We start from the raw sequence: 18,004 nt of genomic DNA, 5'->3' as shown, positions 1-18,004 counted from the left end.
GCAAAATTAATTTTGAGGTACAACGTACAACGTCTAAGTCATGGAATCTGGCATTTCCCAAAGCTGGAATACCTTGCCACCCCTTTGAATAAGAAATGGATATGAAAAATATAAAATATTATATTAGTTGCTAGTTAGTTAGATTAGTTGCTCAATTTAAGAAGGAATATCAATTTTAGTCTGTATGTTTATCACTTTAAATTTAAATAACATGTCAAGTCACTATTTCATAATTTTTCATTCTGAGAAAATATTCTACTACTTTCTTGCTTAGAAAATTTGATATTAAAAAATTGAAATTTTATTTTTACAGACTATTTTAATCAGAATCCTGCCAAATCTGCTTCAGCCGAAATAAATAGCCCCCTATGTCAGTCAAGTATCAAAGCGTTTATCACAAGTCTCATTAGAGAACATATCAAAATATGGGCGTTTTATGCTTCATATCTCTTCGTTATGTTTAGTAACGAGATTTCTTCAACAGATAGAATGTTTTTGAATTTTTCTCAACCGATATGTCTTTCAGATGTTTGCCCCCCGGAATCAATTTTGATGCTCTTTGCATGCGAATTTTTTCGCTTATTTTAGGGCGTGCGCGCGCAATGTTTCACTTCACCGTGATCTGAATGTGAGCATATAAGAAAAAAAATTTCATCACTTCCACGAAATCAAAAACCACGGGGTGTTTTATGCAGCCGCACCAGAGTGTGCAAAAGACCTAGTATATATCGGGCGTAATGGATATTGGGGAGTTGGAAAAAGAGAACCGGAGATTTTTGCCATATACAAGATTATGGAGGTGGATAGAAGGGCAAAAAGAACGATATAGCTATAGAAAGAAACCTGCTGCTATATCCTTTTTGAACCTCTTCATCATCATCTCTTTTTCCTTCTTCATGGCCCATCTGCTATTTTTCCCTCTTGGCACTTTCTCGCGCGCGCCTCCTTTCATTTTCCTCCCGTCAATTTTCCTAAAGTTGTACTAAATTATTAATGTGTTTCACTTGATCAAGACAACGTTAAATAAGAATAATAATAATAATGGGAAGCAGAAACATTGCGCGCGCCCCAGAAATAGTCGATTAGTCATTCCTCCAACAGTTCTCTGATCTATTTTGATGGGCTTTTGCTATGGAAGAACCAAAAACCCAAAGGGAAATGGGGAGAAAAAGGAAAATATATTAGGAAGGGTGAGGGGGATAGAAGTGATTCTCAATGAATACAAAAAACAGACACAAAATGATTATTAGCGTTTAATCCATTCATTTTGTATTTGAATAAAGTTTACGTTATTTTATGACGAGCACAGAGATTTTATTGCTCCTTGGAATTAATGGACAGAAAAAGAGAAAATCACGATTGTGAGTAAACATTTTCGCTGTCGTTAAAATTTTCAAACTAATTTATTTTCCGGGATCGCTTTCTTTCCCACTCCTTTCATCATTTTCGGTCCACAATTTTTCATTCACCCAACCACCCACTTTTTCGCTTAACTTTCATTGATTTCACACCCCAACCCCACACTTTACATTCCTTGCGAATTGCGGAATGATGAGAAATTTTAATAAATATTTTTTACCTTGCCTCAACCTTTTTTGCACCATTATTTTTTTTTGTATTCCCACTCAAACTCAACACATCATTGATAACCAGGAAATTATATTGTTGATACACCAAAGACGAGAGAAACTGCAATAATAAATTTTCTCCTGAATTTTAATTCGAAATTCCAAAGGCATGTTTGAAAAGCATTTTTCTCCCTCTTGTGTCGTATCTCATTCAGAACATTTAGGTGCACAAAAGGGAACCAATACATCACTATGCATATATAGGGGGTCTTCATTATTTGACTAGATGTACACTTGAGAAAAATGTAATAAACTGTATCTAAGATCATTGCCGCTATTTTGTTATTTGGTAGGTTATTTTAAAATTGAGGTTAAATTGCATATAACCTTAAAAGAGTAATATAATCGAGAGCAATCATTGTCATTTTCAACCGCTTATCACTATATGGGGTCGCGGACTCATGACATCCAAATTAGCAGCCCACGCTTGTCGATCCTCCGCCACTTCAGGGAGAAGTTCAAGTTTGATCACAAGGCATTCCAAGGCAAGGTTCTGAATTTGATTCCGCCACCTTGTCCTAAGTCTTCTTCTATAGTATAATATGTTACGGAAATAATAATTCTATTTTTTTATAGCAGGACAGAGATACTCTACCTATTATGAATGCTTCGTCAAGAAAGTGAACTATTCACCACTTTGGAATGTAGGGGAAAGTACTCTCCCTTCGAACGTTCATGCCTTTAAATAATATGAAATTACTTTTAGTTTCCCTAAGAGACGAACACATTTCTATTAAATTTTAGTTAGCTTATCATCAATTATTGATAATTATGAGAAAGTCATGTGGCAATCTCTCAGGAAAAGTAAAAGAAATTTACATTATTCAAAGGCATGAACGTTCGAAGGGAGAGTACTTTCCCCTATTATTCCATATTAGAAAAAAGTGTTAGAATATCTCTGAAAATGCGTCAAAAATTCAATATTTTTATTTGTTTTTAAGATAATCTCACAATTGATCACATCGAAATATAAGTGAACCGATCACTTTACTTACAGAACCGCTACCCAGAGGCCCAATTTTTGAAACTCTCACTCGCACCCGCGAGCTCTTTAGTGGCCGAGAGAAATCCACTCGCACACCCCGTAGATTCAAATCTTTCTGTAACGACTTCTTTATAACATAAAGTACTCGTTGCACGTACTCAAGAATTTGCGGGGTGTGCGAGTCAATTTCTCTCGGCCACCAAAGAGCTCGCGGGTGCGAGTGAGAATTTCAAAAATTGGCCCTCAGGTAAGAGAAAATCAATCAGGGAATGATCTGACCTATCGTTAGAGAAGGTTTGGTATCCGCTACAACATACTGAAATTTTACTGAAATCGGAGAATGATATTTCTAAATATTCCACATCGAAATTTCTAAAATGCTATTTTTCGATTTAAGCACCTCTATTAATAGTTACAGGAAGTTATGGTGTTCTGTAAAGCTGTAGCATTTTACAGTATCTTTCATCTATTATCATCCCTGATTACATTATGAAATTAGAATAGGGGTTATGACCGTTTTAACCCATTTACTCATTACCCTATTGATTTTTTTGCTGGGAAGAACTTCTAAGTCAGACATGTGCTCGTTAAAATTCGTGTAATATCGGAAATTTTGTGTTGATAATTCAATTGGAAATTACAGATAGCCATACTGGTAACACTAATCCCGCTCATTCACGGTGCCATGATAAATATTACATAAAAGCTCATATAGAAAGAAATTGTCTTCTTGATATCTTTGTCAGAAGACGGATAGCTTTTCACTGCACACCCTTTTATTTGAATCATGCGGAAATATGAAGAAATTTACAGAAAATATCATTTTAAATGGAAAGTTCTTAAATCGCGCGCAATTCAACTGTGAGAGAGAGATAGAGACACAAATAATTCAATTGACAAACGTCTGGCGGCGCTACGGTTGCAAAAAATCTCTGAAATGTGACAAAATATTTTCTTCTCTATTTTATCCTTATTAGCAGGTCGTGTCTCTTCTTGTAATATGTACTTTTGCATTCCTTATTAACCAAAATAGTGTTGTACAAAAGGGTTTTTCTCAAATCTATCCTGAATTTTGGGACAGCTCAAAAGAATATGATTCTTCCAGCTCAAAATTTCATCCCAATGTTTTCATTCTAATATCGACAATTATTCACAATTAACTTAAATAAATGTATTCAACTAAATTATTAAAAGGATTTTCTTGTGAAAATGACTTAACTCTAAGGAATTAAATAATTTTCACAATAAAAAACCTCTCATTTTCTCTACGTGAATTTTCGCGGAATTTCGAAGAATGCTAACAGGCACCACCAAATTCATTTCGGCTTTTCTTTTAGCTCAGGCCTGTTCTAAGTACTAAAGTGCCTATAAGTTCTTCAATAACGTATTAAAAAAAAAACCTGACGCTGAGAAAGTGTAACATCGCATTGATTTTGGTTATTTTCCTTCATCCTTTTTCCTGATTTAAATTCTAAGTTTTAAATTCTTTTTTTAGACAGTTACACTAACATATTAACTAAGAGAATTTTAATCATCTTAAAGCTCTGGCATGATTTAAAAATTGACTTTTGAATGAAGACCATTATTTTAACCTCTGCAGAAAACCCCAGATCTATATCTTTTCATACCGTAGATGCCGCTAATATTTCTTTACTGGCGGTTCATTAATTAATATTTTGCAGTTGCCATATTCATGATCTAGGAGTGTATAAACGGTTTTAATATAATATAAGGTAATAGCGTTCGCCGAAGGGCGATTTTAAAAATTTCCAGGATTTTTTTTCGATTTTCAATAGTAGATTAGCCGCGTTCTCGAAATGACAAACTTTAAAATACTTGAGATCAGTTGTATAGAATTAGTATTAGCATATAGCAGGGGCCCGTCAAGCCCAATAAAAAGTGAAGGTTTTTTTTCTTTTTCTTGTAAAAATTTTGCAGCTATTGCACCGCTTAGTCGACCTAAACGAATTTGCTCGTAGTTCTTGTATTATTTCGGCGAACATTATGAAATATGTATTTTTAGATAGCTTTTAATGCACGATTTCGAAATATATCAGACTGATAAATCAATTCTCTTTAGGAAAAAACTTGCCAATAGTCTTCAGTGCCTCTATGCAAAAACGTATGGGAAAATGAAATGTCGAGAGGCCCCTGGTACATAGAATATTTCACTGCTAAATAATCTAAAAAATTCCATACCTTCAATAAACGTACCAATTTTCTTTGCGATACATATCCCCTTCTCTGGCTCATATATTTTTATCCATTTCCAAAAAAAGTCTCACCATAAAATACAGGAAGGTGAACAAAACGTAACGAGGAAGAAATAATTGGTTTGGACTTTTGAGGCTCTCCACCTTCTTTTAAAGTCACCAATCTTCAACGTATCAGAGCATGTGCGAAAAAGCTAAAAAAAAAAGGCAAACTGACCAAATCTCTTGATTCTCAAAGCACGCGAATACCAATTGCATTTTATTGTGGATTTCTACCCAGCACCACTTCTTTTCATATGGTCAATGAATTTTTCAAAATCAAAGTACTTCTTCGAGCCCACTTTGGCAGCGTATGATTTTATGGTGTTCCATCGGGTGAAGAGGCTTTCTGGCCGGAATTCATTCATATGGTGAAGCCATGCAAAATAAACTGCGATTCCACCATAAGCCAGTGCACACAAGACTCATGAATTTGTAACCCTCTTCCGGATTGAAATTTTTCCCCGGTCTCTGTTCTATTTTTTTTCCCAATACTCCACCATCCTACATTTAAAATTAGTTCTGCATTTTAGTAACAGATTAAAAATTCATATCTCATCAACTTACCCATTCTACCATCGTCTTTTTCAACCCAATTATTCAATAATCCCCTCTTTTCTCTTTGTTACATTTATGCATTAAATATGGAGTGTAATCACGAGCTTATTTTGTTAATAACTATAGAAAAAAAAATTTCCAGAAACTATATTTGGAAATTTCTATTTATTTCCGTAACATGAAATTTTCCATAAAAAATTCTTCTACTTTTATTATGGAGTTATAAAATTATTTCCCAGAAACCAAAATTGTCTCTCATCCTAATCCACATTACATCGTGGAATTGCTATAATATGGACAGACATACAAATTGAATTAATAATTAATGTGTATACATGTGAGAGAATCCACTGAGCGACTCATACATTAATAAAAATATCACAAAATTCTTTGTAGAGCGCGCGTGTCAAAGGCTAAAATGTACATACACTGACCATGTATTTTTTAGTAGGGCATCATGAGGAATTGTCTCTTCCTGCTTTATTTATCATAAGCTAAAATGTATTACCCCCACAGAGCAACAATCCTTAATGTGGAAGGTTTCTCAGGATGATTCTTTTTTTTTGTAGAGGAGAACAAGGGGTAAAGGACCGGCAGCTTTTAACAGTTTGACTTTAAGAGAGTTTTCTTTAATAAAAATGAAAAATTAAACGATAAAAATTGCGTTGAATTATGTGCAGATTCTTGGTAAAATCTTTAAACAAAAACATATTTTCTTATGGTAATACGGAAGTAATTTATCAAAATTTTCTGATGAGTTCTAAATTTCGGATATTTGGTCCATAATCGACAATGACCTTCAATTATTCCTTCTAATATTTTTTAGTATTATAAGTTAAATGTGTTTGGATAACCTTATACTATACAGAATGAGACCAGTGCCAACCAAAATCCCGAACGCCAAAATTTCGAAAGCGAAATTCCCGAAAAACCAAAATCCATAATAGGTCTAAATTCCGAAAGTCAAAATCCCGTATAGGACGAAATCCTGAAAGACAAAATCTCGAAAACCAATATCCCGAATTCGAAAATCTCAAAAAGCCAAAAACCAGAAAAGTCAAAATCTCGCAAAGCCAATATCCCGAAAATCCGAAAATATGACTATTCTAGGATGCTTTTCTTCTAAATTCCACCTCTCTTCCTTCACACAATGTCTGCTTTAACGCTATTTTATAAAAAAAAATCTTAAGGTCCGATAAAAATACTGTTTCATTTCTGAAAGGGTGATAAAGTGTTACAAATTCTATTTAACCCTTCGCCAAATACCATTCAAAAAAAGATGGCAAAGCGTCCGGGCTTTGCAGGATGATCGAAATTACGAGATAGAGCTCTCCGTGAATTATTTTTTCGCATGATCTTTTTGTGCTTACTAATCTACTAGAGATCAAATTGATTCATAAATCACAAAAGCATTTGAAAATTAAAAAAAAATCGGTACTTAACCGATTCATTACCGATGAAGACCGATGCAGCCGGGTTCCAAATTTCAACTCCTGTCCAAAAAAATTCAAATTTAACCAAATCGGTTAAAAAATGTGTCCTCTAAAGTGATTGACCTTTGACTTTCAATCATTCAAAATAGGGAATTTTCCGGTCGTAGATATGTTTGGACAAAATGTTCACTTCCGAAAATCATTGGAAAAGCCTGGGCCAATTTTGAGAAAAACTGAAAAAACATGGTTATTAGGGGAGGGAGAGGGGAGAGATGGGGAAAAAACGTCTAGAGATATTGTTTTTTTTATTTTGGTTCAGCGAAGATCGGAAGTCGATATCTCTTACCGTTTAAGCTCCAGGATGGTGGCAAGTTGAAAAAAGACGATATATAGCTGCTCTCTGAGTTCAAGCAGTAAAATTAAAGGATCAAAAATTCAAAGGAATAGGGGAAGGTTTTGAAGGTTCGTATTAAAAAAGGAGTCCAAGATTTAAGATTTTTTACTGTATGCCACACACACCGAATCAATTATATCACTATCACAAAAATCTCTTACTTATTGGGTTCATAATTCTGCCTCACAAAATTCCTGTAAGTCCTTGGATTTTCCTCTACAGGAAACTGAAAATGTAGCGGCATTTTTTACGAAGGTAGCCGGGTTAACTCAGCTTCGTACCACTTTTCCCACCTCTGTAGGCCTCATTTTCTCCGAAAACATTACACCGGACACAAAAATTTGGGCATCACTACTTAGATGGAACTTTCATCTACTTCTTTTCACCATTTTGTAGGAGGTATCACGCATTAAAAATCAATTTGAAGCTATTTTTCTAACACATGTTTCTTGACACTCGGAAAACTACTTTTCCCTGCATTCTGACCGTCCGTTAAGAGCTTGGTTAGGTATAATTCTCTTATAATCACACCTGATATAATCCTCAGATTTTCTCTAACACCTTCAATGGGTCTTACAGAACATATTTCGGACGCAATTGATTTCAAAAATGGCCAGCCACAAATTTAAAGTGAAATGTGAGAATTTCCACTTTAAAACAACGAAAATTGAATGAGAAATACTCAAAATACATCGAAGTAGCAATTAAAGAATCACATCTACCATAAGCAATCTAGTTTTATCACTGCATAAGTCAGAAAGTAGTAATCACACCTATTGTAATCCTTGATTTTTCTCTAACGTCTCGAATCTGTCTTACAGAATATTTTTTGAACATCAGTGATTCTTAGAATTACCAGTGATTAATTTAAAGTGAAATGTGAAAAATTACGCTTGAAAACAAAGCAAATTAGATGAAAAATTCTCAAAACGCACCGCATGGGCAATGAAAGAATCACACATACCATAAACAGATTCAGGCTTAATGTTTAATTCGACAAAAGTGAAATAAAAACATCTAATGAAGTCTCATTTTGATGGGGAAGTGCGTGTTTTCCTTCGAGATTTTAGTGAAAATTGTTTAATAAACCCAATTTTTTTATGAATTTATTCAGTGGAATCTCTGATGAGTCAAATATCTCGAGCGGCGTGCACAGTGTGACCCAAAACATTGAGGAATTCTCAAATTCGGTTGTCAGTAATTTTAACAGATGTTTTTACGAAGCTGCAAAATTCAATTTTCCTGAGCTGCAAGAGTGGTAATTTTTATGAATTTTCCTCCACCCTCAAAAAACGACCCTCTTTAAACAAAAAATTTTCACGGTAAATATTAACCCTAATAAACCCTCTATAACTTAGAATAGTTGCTTTTTCGAAAAGACACTTGCAGTGTGCAAAAATGCATAAATATTACACATCAGAATTACGATTTTAGGCCCATTTTTTATTTTTGCCTTTTGGACCCAGGAAAAAAGGCCTAGGCTTCCAAGTTTGTCAGGAAATGTGAGATGTAGGACTAGCTTTTAGATTATATGTCCATGGATGCAATTCATTTAGTAACTTGGAAAAAAAACAACTTTTACGAAGCTGCAACATTACGAAGGTGCAAAACCTTCCCCTATAGAAATTATGTTCTTTTCATGGAGTTTGACTCAAGAAACTTTAAGCTTGCTCGAATATAACTTTTTATATTGCATAAAAAAAACAGTAATAACAATAGTTCGACTTTTTTCGGTTTATAACAAACTGTTGTATTGATTCTATTTGGGTTAGGGTATGTCCTTGGAATTTCCTCCAAATTTATCATAAAAAAACACTTATTTTATATTAGGATTCGTATTTTCAAATTTAAAGATCACAATTTAAAAAAAAAGAGTAACTGAAAAATTTTAAAGTACCTAAATCAATTCTGGCAAATATAATTTGATTAACCTTACAAGTTTTCCTCAATTAAATGATTAGTGTTATGGTTCCCAAAACACCTATAACTAAAGTTGGTAGGAGAAATAGTCAAAAGCTGTATTAACAAGATTTACTTAGAAATTGCCTGAATTGACAAACGTATAACATACTACCCCTTGATGCCCATATCTGACTATCTGGACTAATTGAATTTTGCCTTCAGTAAGTGAAAGATCTTAAGAGCTCGATACCATGTTGTATTATCGATAAAATGAGATGTTGGTGATGTGGACTATTGTCCCTCCACATGGATAAGCCCTAAGAGTAGTTTAGGGGGAGATTTGAATATTTACTTCATTAAGAATCTCAACAGTACAGAGCGAGAAGTTGTGTCGTGAAGACAAGGGTATGTTTACACCCATAATAAGTCCATAATACTCCTCAAGTTGAATTATCCGTACAATAGTCTCAGGAAATACTTACTTTACAAATGTAAGCAGTCACTATTTCATACAGCAGGTTAAACATAGGGCTAAATATGTCTTGTAAGATATTATGCATAATTCTCACAAGGCATGTTATATAAAAATATAGAAGCTTGATCTGGGACATGAGAATCGTGATAAGAACAGTTTGTGGTTTGAACTAGCCTCAAGCTAAGCGGTCCATGAAAGATATGTAACATACAAAGAAAACGTCCTAATTGCGTTCCTAAATTTAATATTCTTGGAAAGATCCCATATAGATGTGTTCAATTAGATTAAGTCTTCCGAAAGTCTTTGATTAAGAGATATTGCTGATTGAAACGAAATGTCAGTCATCTTGAGTGTGAATTGAAACTCATCTTTTCCCTTGATTGAAATCTCAAAGAAATACCTCAATTTTCTTAGCATGAGCAAAACTCACAAATGGAATAACATTGGTTGTAAAATAGAAGCTATATGGAGGTGAAAAAAAAAATCAAATCATTCCCTTACCGAGATCTAAAGCTGCACCAACTCTGAGATGTGAGATGAGGAGCCAAATAGAGCCAATGGTGATGAGCTGATGCAGTAAATTCGCTGATTTTGTGATCGTCATCTTATTACCATGTATGTAAAAATTGGCTGAGAGATGCTCTCTTCAGTGGTTCAATTCAGCACAACACCTTAGTCACACCACCTCCTTATTTATCCTTCAAACAGCGCCAATTGCATTTTTCGCACAACACTGGCGGCGTCGTTGATGACGCTCATGACGACGCCAATGGAGATGGCGGCGCAGTGTCGTCACCTTTCTGCCTCACCTGCAAAACATTAAAGGAACGGCAAGTCGGTAAGTTGGCGTATATATGGGTAATGTCGAGGATGAAAGTTAAACAAGCAGAAGGCAACAGAAAAAGTGAAAAATATTAAATGAAAAATTTAATTACACCCCACCTACCCTACCTAACCTGACTTTCATCTAACCTCACTTTTTTTTCCCTACAACGGTTTTTTTTAAGCTTCCTTTTTGCTCTTAGGTTGCTCTCTTCCGGCTCTAGAAGTGCTAAATTGATGTACAAGTACCTCTCTTTTTTCATTCCCTCCCTTTATTATTAAATTAAAGAAAAACAAAATGCGAAAATATCCATTTCCCGTGGAAATACATACACACGTAGAATACGTAATGGAGACGCCAGAAGGATTTGGGATTTACTTGATGGTGGAAAAGCTGGATTGTGTCAGGAAGGTGGGGAGCAAATTGGAGGATAAATGAGTGGAGAAGGTGAGACAGAGATAGAGAGAAAATATGTATATATGTGTGTGGTGTAATTTTCCGAGAAACAGTATGCCACAACCCGTGGAAAAGTGCTTCCAATTCCAATTCTCTCTCTCTTCCCCCCAAATGCGCTTGAAAATCTCTTTCGTATCCCACCCCATATAGCCCATACCGCCCTGAAGTAGTCGTTGCCAAGTGTAGTACACATTTGAACTGGAGCGGCAACAAGTACAGAAGAGCATTCTCCAAAAGCGTCTCACTTCAATACTTTCACAGGAGTACCCCAACACATAGACACTTTTGATACACTGTGTATAAGAATGTACTATATATATAGGGGGCAAGATTCTCCAAAAACCACCCCATCTGAGCAATTGCTCAACCCCTCAACATGGAATGTTCTGTAGTCGCCCACACAACATTTCACTCCTTTCAACCGAAACTATCACAATTCAGACGCACTCTCCTCTATAGTACAACTTTTCGATTTCTCAGTCCACTCCATATTCTCAAGTATGTTTACTGAAATATGGGCAATTTCACTCAGTAGCATCGCCAATAGGACGACCAAACTATGTGGAGAATTTAGGAAATGCCATTTAAGGAACTGAGACTGTAGCAGTATTATTTTGGTACTCTAACAATATATTTATGGTTAAATGAAATGTTCTCTTTGTAGTTTAGTTAACATCTAATAAATTTAACTCAGATACTTATAATAGAATGGCCTTTCTGAATTCATATAAAGCTCCAACCACTTGCTTCTTGGCAATTTCAAACCCGACCCGGGTTAGATAGTTAGACAACCAGCAGAAAAGTCTTTATCTGTAGATTATATGCTTTGAAAAGATCAAGCAGACCCTAGCGTCGATGGACCAAGGCCAAGCGCCTGGAAAGTTGGCCTTTTTATATGGGGCTATTTGTAGCCAATTCTTAAATTGATCTCGGATTCAACTCACAGTGCTTCAAGGAAAAAATTTATTTAAACAAAAATTTAGTATATTTATCCCTTCATACGGAAAGGTATCTTATAATACGGAAAAACTTCTCACTTTTTAAATATTTAGCATAACGATCACTAGTGCAGAAAAAATCCCATACGCATTTGTATGTGAAAGTAAGAAATTGGCTTCAACTTTGAGGGCCACTCGCCGGGGACTAGACCAAGGCCGTTAGAGGACGAAAGTGATGCGTAATAAACTCGTAAAGAGTGCCAAATGTCAAGTCCTGAATGAGACCAAAAAAACAATAATTTATACTAGGAACAAAGGTACACCTATTGACCATCTACCCCTATAAACCTATTTCCAATGAATTGTATACGTTTACAAAAATCCTGGCTCTTGTAAAAGTTACTATTCCAATCCGTTCCTATCCCGTTTTTAAGCCGTTGCGGTCTCATTGCCTTCGTGGTCTTTGTCATTGTGCTTATAACTTGGAGAGTTGAGAGATAGTCAGTCTGATGTAGATCGTCACAGGAGAAGGACGTGTGGACTTGGATCTCCCGGGGAAATCTGGCTGGGTACTAGAATATGTGGCGACTAGATGCCCTAAGAGAGTCCATTCCCTCTCAATCCTTCCAACCTAAGAATCCGACCGATAATTTACACTCCGTAGGGGAAACTGGGGCAAAAAGTCACAAATCGAAAATTTCAAAATTCAATATCTGCCAAGATAAATAAGATAGCGACTTAAAATTTTTCCCATAGACAGCCTCTATAAGGGAAATTGGGGCACCACCAAACATGGGGTACCACCAAACACTAATTTTTATTTCTAAACTACTTGGATTATCTCAACTATTTCTTCAGTAGACAAGCATCCCTATAGTGCCTATAAATTCCTATCGGTCTTATCCTCTGATATCCAATATCTGATTAAAAATCGCAGTGTTTGGTGGTACCCCGTGTTTGGTGGTGCCCCAGTTTCCCCTAGGTCTTCTTCAATGTCGTAAGTTTGTTTAAATTTGAACAAGGAATTTAGAAAATAAAAAAAAATATCGAAATTTTTAGCCCTATTTTTGAAATATTTTCCGTGCAGGAGATATCGATTATGACCTACTTATTTTAAATTTGATGCACTGATGAATATTTCCCAAATTACCTGGATATTCTTTGAATACGAATCAGATATCTATTTTAGAATTTTCCAAAGATTCTTTTCTCCAGAAATCCTTTTATTAAAAACGACCACTTGGGGTAAAAAGTAACAAAAGCTATGGAGCAAAAAGTAACAAAAACCGAAACAATTTCTTATGTCCCAAGGTGGAAAGAAACGTCAATGCTATGTGTCGCTGCTTGTTGTTTGCATTGGTCAAACAATTTGCAGTCTTTTGTGTGTTTTTTTTTTGTAAAATTGCTTAAAATGCGTTTTTCTCGCTCAGATAGAGAAAACGGTGTTTTACAAAGGTGTAGAAGAATAAATTTCCTATGAAAATATGTAATCTTGGTATTTTACTTAAATTTACGGAATTCCGTAATAAAGCGAATCAAAATATGATGATACCCCATGTCTGATACTATTTGCCCCAGCATTTTTGAGAATGGTCACAAAATTACCTTTTAGAAAACGGCTCGATAAATATATTTCCTTACAAAATAGTAGAAAATGACTTTCACAGAGTTGTAGAGCGGTAAATTTCCTATAAAACTGTGCTGATTGGAAATTTCGGAGGTGGACGGGTAGCTTGTAAAAAAATAAAATATTCGTTTTGTGACTTTTTGCCCCCTCCCCTACCATTTGGGATATGAAATCTGATTGTATTACTACATCATATTACTAACATTTTATAAGATATACATTAAATAAATTTCAACACTTTGACAAAAGTGTCAATAGGGGTTCCCCGTCCTAGAAGTGTTCCTTCGTCCCTAGGCCCTAATTAAAACAAATCAAATCAGTTAATTCAAAAATTATTATGATATCTAATTTTCCCTACAATATTCTTTAGACGATATTATAGTCCTCGTCGTCCTTATCTATTATTATTCTTTATTATTACTATGTATTATTACTATCTATTACCATAATTTATCTATCATCTATTGGGGCGTATTTGCTTGACAAAATCAGAGAAGATGCCAAATCTGTGGCTCTCTTGGTCTTGGAACAAGGCAATGGAACTCGATTCTGTCTCAATAGCTAACAATGAAAGCTCCTCCAGCATATTTACCTGTGAGCCTGTAGCATGCGTGCTACAATAAAATCCAACTTCCAAATTCATGACATTTGGTTGTTTGCTAAGGACTTACATTTCAGACAATTAAGTAAGGACTGACAGGATAATGGGGATAATAACAATAGGAACTTTTTCTTCATGTCCATCTTTCTAATCTGAAACACTCTTATTATTTGGTTTTAGGTGTTTTACGATTCTAAAGCCGTGCGATCGATTTATGTTGAGATATTGTTATCAGTTGTGATGATTGATCCACGTTTGATTAAGGAACATCAAAAATGTAGTTACCAATCAAAAATTTATTCATCAGCCACATACACCAGAGATATTTACTTCTGAGAGTTGGATAGGACCCGTAGAACTAGGTAAACTCGGAAGAATAAAAGATTCGAAAAAAGCCAGCCCAAGCTGAAAATGGCAGCCACTAAGTGAACAAACAAGGGATCTATTTTTCTATGGAGTGTTTGGTTAGTAGTCTTAGAGGAAAAATACTAATATAGAACAATAGAAAGAATTGGTTTAATAGTGGAAAGATGAATACACATAAATGGGATCGCGGTCAGGAAGGGATTTGAAAAGTGAAGTAACCCTTCTAAAATCCAGGATATTCGCAAAGTATACCGTAGATACCGTAAATGTAGGTGACTTTCCCACTCTGCCGTTCGTAAGTTTTTCTTTAATTTTTGTACTTAAGGATGGTCTTCACTAATCGCACATAGTAGATAAAATCGGTAAAAACCACTCTTAATTGCTATAATTAAAGACAAGCTTATGAACAGTAGGGTGGTAAAGTCACCCCCAAGTCACACACATCTACGGTACGGTTCATTAGGAAAAAGTTCATATATAGGTTCAGATCAGTTCAGGATATGTGGCAAAGTTCTAGCTTTTAGGAAATTTAATTTTTGTTTGATACATCTTATCCGTAGGGCGAACCGTCCTTTAGTGTAACATAGAATAACTTTAAATGATAATGCTATATTATTAGAAGAGTTTAAATGAAAAATAAAAGTTAGTAACACGTATCAACCTATTAGTGAAATGAATCGCCCTAGACCAATAATCTGCAATTGTTGTCGAAACAATGAATTATAGGTTGATCATGGATTTTGACAGTCCCACACAAATTAATAAACTTTTACTAATATTGAAAAGGTTCTATCCATTATTTGCTTGGAATTCCTTACTAAATACCCAAATTCTGACCTAGATATATTTAGATTGAAGTTAAAATATCTTAAACAGGATTAGCTTTACTTCAGTATTCATTAACAAGCAAACCCAGAACAAAAAGGGCTATTATAATAGCAATACATTTTACAAAAAGCCGTTTTTAGTTTATAAGCCAGACGAGTACACTCCTCCATAGTTCTTAAGAAGGTCCTTAAGGGGTCAAGAATTGAGTGCTAAAAGTATTCTACATGGTCAGTATACAATTCAATTTGACATCTTTAGTTCTGTGAATGAATAAATATCGTAGTCCCTGTTACAGAACCGTATTTCAACTTTATACAGTCAACTTGACCCTGCCATCATTGCCATATTTTAATGTGTATAAATATTTTGAAATTGTGATAAATCCTAAACTAGCATATTACACCGCTCCTATTGCTAACGAATATTAAGAGAATCAATATGCACATATCGGTTGCAATGGTATTGACTATGGCTTGCCATAATAACATGTGCATTAAGCAGCTTCCCATCTTGCGATTTCAACGAGGAAGGAATCTATATATATTTAATGTTGGTATAACAATATTCCGAACTTCATGTTCAATGTTACACTATACATTTTCGAGGATGCTTAGCGCATTGAATGTACCCTTAAGTACATTCAACCTTTTTAATTCGTCACAGACTTAAGATCTCTTCTAAATTAGTTAGGATAGATTCGCAAAGGCGATATATAGTGGAAATAAATCCTCAGCAAGAGGGGCATAATTGAGCGTTAATCTGGAAATAATTCTCAATTAGTCCACGGACACTTGTGTCAGTGTAGTTAATGCATTGAACTATTGGTCCAAGAGTCTTACATTTTACAGTGCTGGCAGAGGGGTTGAGTGCTCCAGACGTAGGAGACTTGGTAATGGTGAGAAAGCCAAGAGCAGAGAGCTCAAATTAATTGATTTGGTGTATTGTTGTTTTTATTTGAACATATGTGGCTCTTACATTTGGATTTCCAAGCTATTTATACGATACCCACCCTCTCCCTTTCTCAGCAAAATAATCCGAATGGGTCGTATAATTTTCCATATGTGTGCCACACTGTGACACACAGTATATACCCCCTGAAAATTCTATACACAGTCATCCCTTATAATCACAATGAAATTGCAACCATTTGAGCCCACCACTATGGAGACTCACCCTCGCATATACACCATATCGAACAAATTGATTTGCATTTATAGACATTTCTCGAATCGATTGAATAATTGAAAATTTATGTGAAACTTGCGATACACCATCGTATCTGCTATATATATAACCATATTTTCCATAAATCCCCTTTTCTCCATACACTTTTGCACAAATATTTCACCACAATAGTTCGTTCCACTTTACTCCACACTCACTAAAGGCACCCCCAAGTAGAGGAAGTATGGAATTGAATATTATTAATATACTGTCGTTGAGTTGACAACACAAATAACCACCCTGACTGACTAGCTTGACTACCTATGGATGATTTTCACAACCAAATCACACCCTATACTCAGTCTTCCACTCAAATGCTTCTGGCTCTCTAACATCGAAATCTGAAAAAAAATAAGGTAAAGTAGGGTATGCTGAAACCAGAAGACTTTGCTGAATACACATCGAATTTAGAGGAATTACATATTTTAGAAAAATTAAATATATATATAAGGATCAAGGAACAGGGATGGTTGATTTGCCTTTTCGTCGTCTGCGCTAAGAACTGTCAATTATGTCGTATGTTACACTTTAGTAATATATCAAATATCATACTCAAAGATCTACAACTACTGTATTACCCAGGGGGGTGACATTAGCACTGAAAAATGCTGCCGATTTTAGTGTAAATTTTTCCCTATTTTCATAAACATTTCACGAGATTTCTCGAAAACTGGGTAGGTTACCAATTTGGGGTTTTCGGTTGCCTATTCAATATTAAGTTGGCTTTTATTCTTCATTTATATTTTTTGTTAGTTTATTCTATACTGACAGAAATCAGCTAATAAACCCAAAAGTTTTTTCGGCGCGCTAGAAACATATGGGAAATACAAGAAATATCATGCCCCTGGTATTACCTTTTTTATTTAATCGTCTTAACTTCTTGTTTAGAATTAAAGCTACTGGAAGTAGTAGAGAATCTAAAAGAGTCCTTCTACATACATTAGAGTCTCTCAAATCTGATTCTCTTAAATTCGATCGACATTGACGTTTAAATGCAAAGTGACAAGTATGAGGTTATGTTAAAAATTCGTTGGATGATTGAAAATCATATTTTTGTGCTGCTTCCTGAATGTCCTGAATGTTTACATACATTACGATCGTGAAAAATGAAAACGAAGACTTTTGAAAATCGTTCGAATTTAGAAGACTACTATAATCACATCATAAAGCTAGCACTTTGCATACTTAGACTGATATGAGTTATGGTTTTTGAAGTGGATTTACAGTGCTATAAAAAATAATATGCATTTTTTCTAAAGTAATTTTACCATACTCATTAGTTTTGCTAAGTAAACATGATTTTAGTAAAACTATTACGCAAGAAGTGATCTAGATGACTATAGATCTAATCTATGCTTCATTTCAAAAGCTTAAAAAATGTTATTGTGAGCTATGCCCGTTATGCCCAATCCCCAAAGCACAATAACTTTTGTTTACAAACATATTTTTGACATTTGAGGGAGATTGAATGAAATCCAGCCCCCCAATTCCGATGTCCGTCACGAAATTTATCC

General features: G+C 34.9%; 1 protein-coding gene across 1 annotated transcript in view; it reads right to left on the bottom strand.

Annotated features, from left to right (window-relative positions):
- LOC129805668 (discoidin domain-containing receptor 2) overlaps positions 1 to 18,004 on the bottom strand; it is a 226,134-nt gene that overhangs the window by 150,537 nt on the left and 57,593 nt on the right. Inside the window, exon 2 of the mRNA XM_055853714.1 lies at positions 10,129 to 10,436. Coding sequence (XP_055709689.1) covers positions 10,129 to 10,231 — 103 coding nt within the window. The 5' untranslated portion in view covers positions 10,232 to 10,436. The remainder of the gene's footprint in view (positions 1 to 10,128; positions 10,437 to 18,004) is intronic.

This window comes from Phlebotomus papatasi, chromosome 3 (genome assembly GCF_024763615.1).
Source record: "Phlebotomus papatasi isolate M1 chromosome 3, Ppap_2.1, whole genome shotgun sequence".
NCBI classification, from domain to species: domain Eukaryota; kingdom Metazoa; phylum Arthropoda; class Insecta; order Diptera; family Psychodidae; genus Phlebotomus; species Phlebotomus papatasi.
This window is presented reverse-complemented; position numbering and strand designations above follow the sequence as displayed.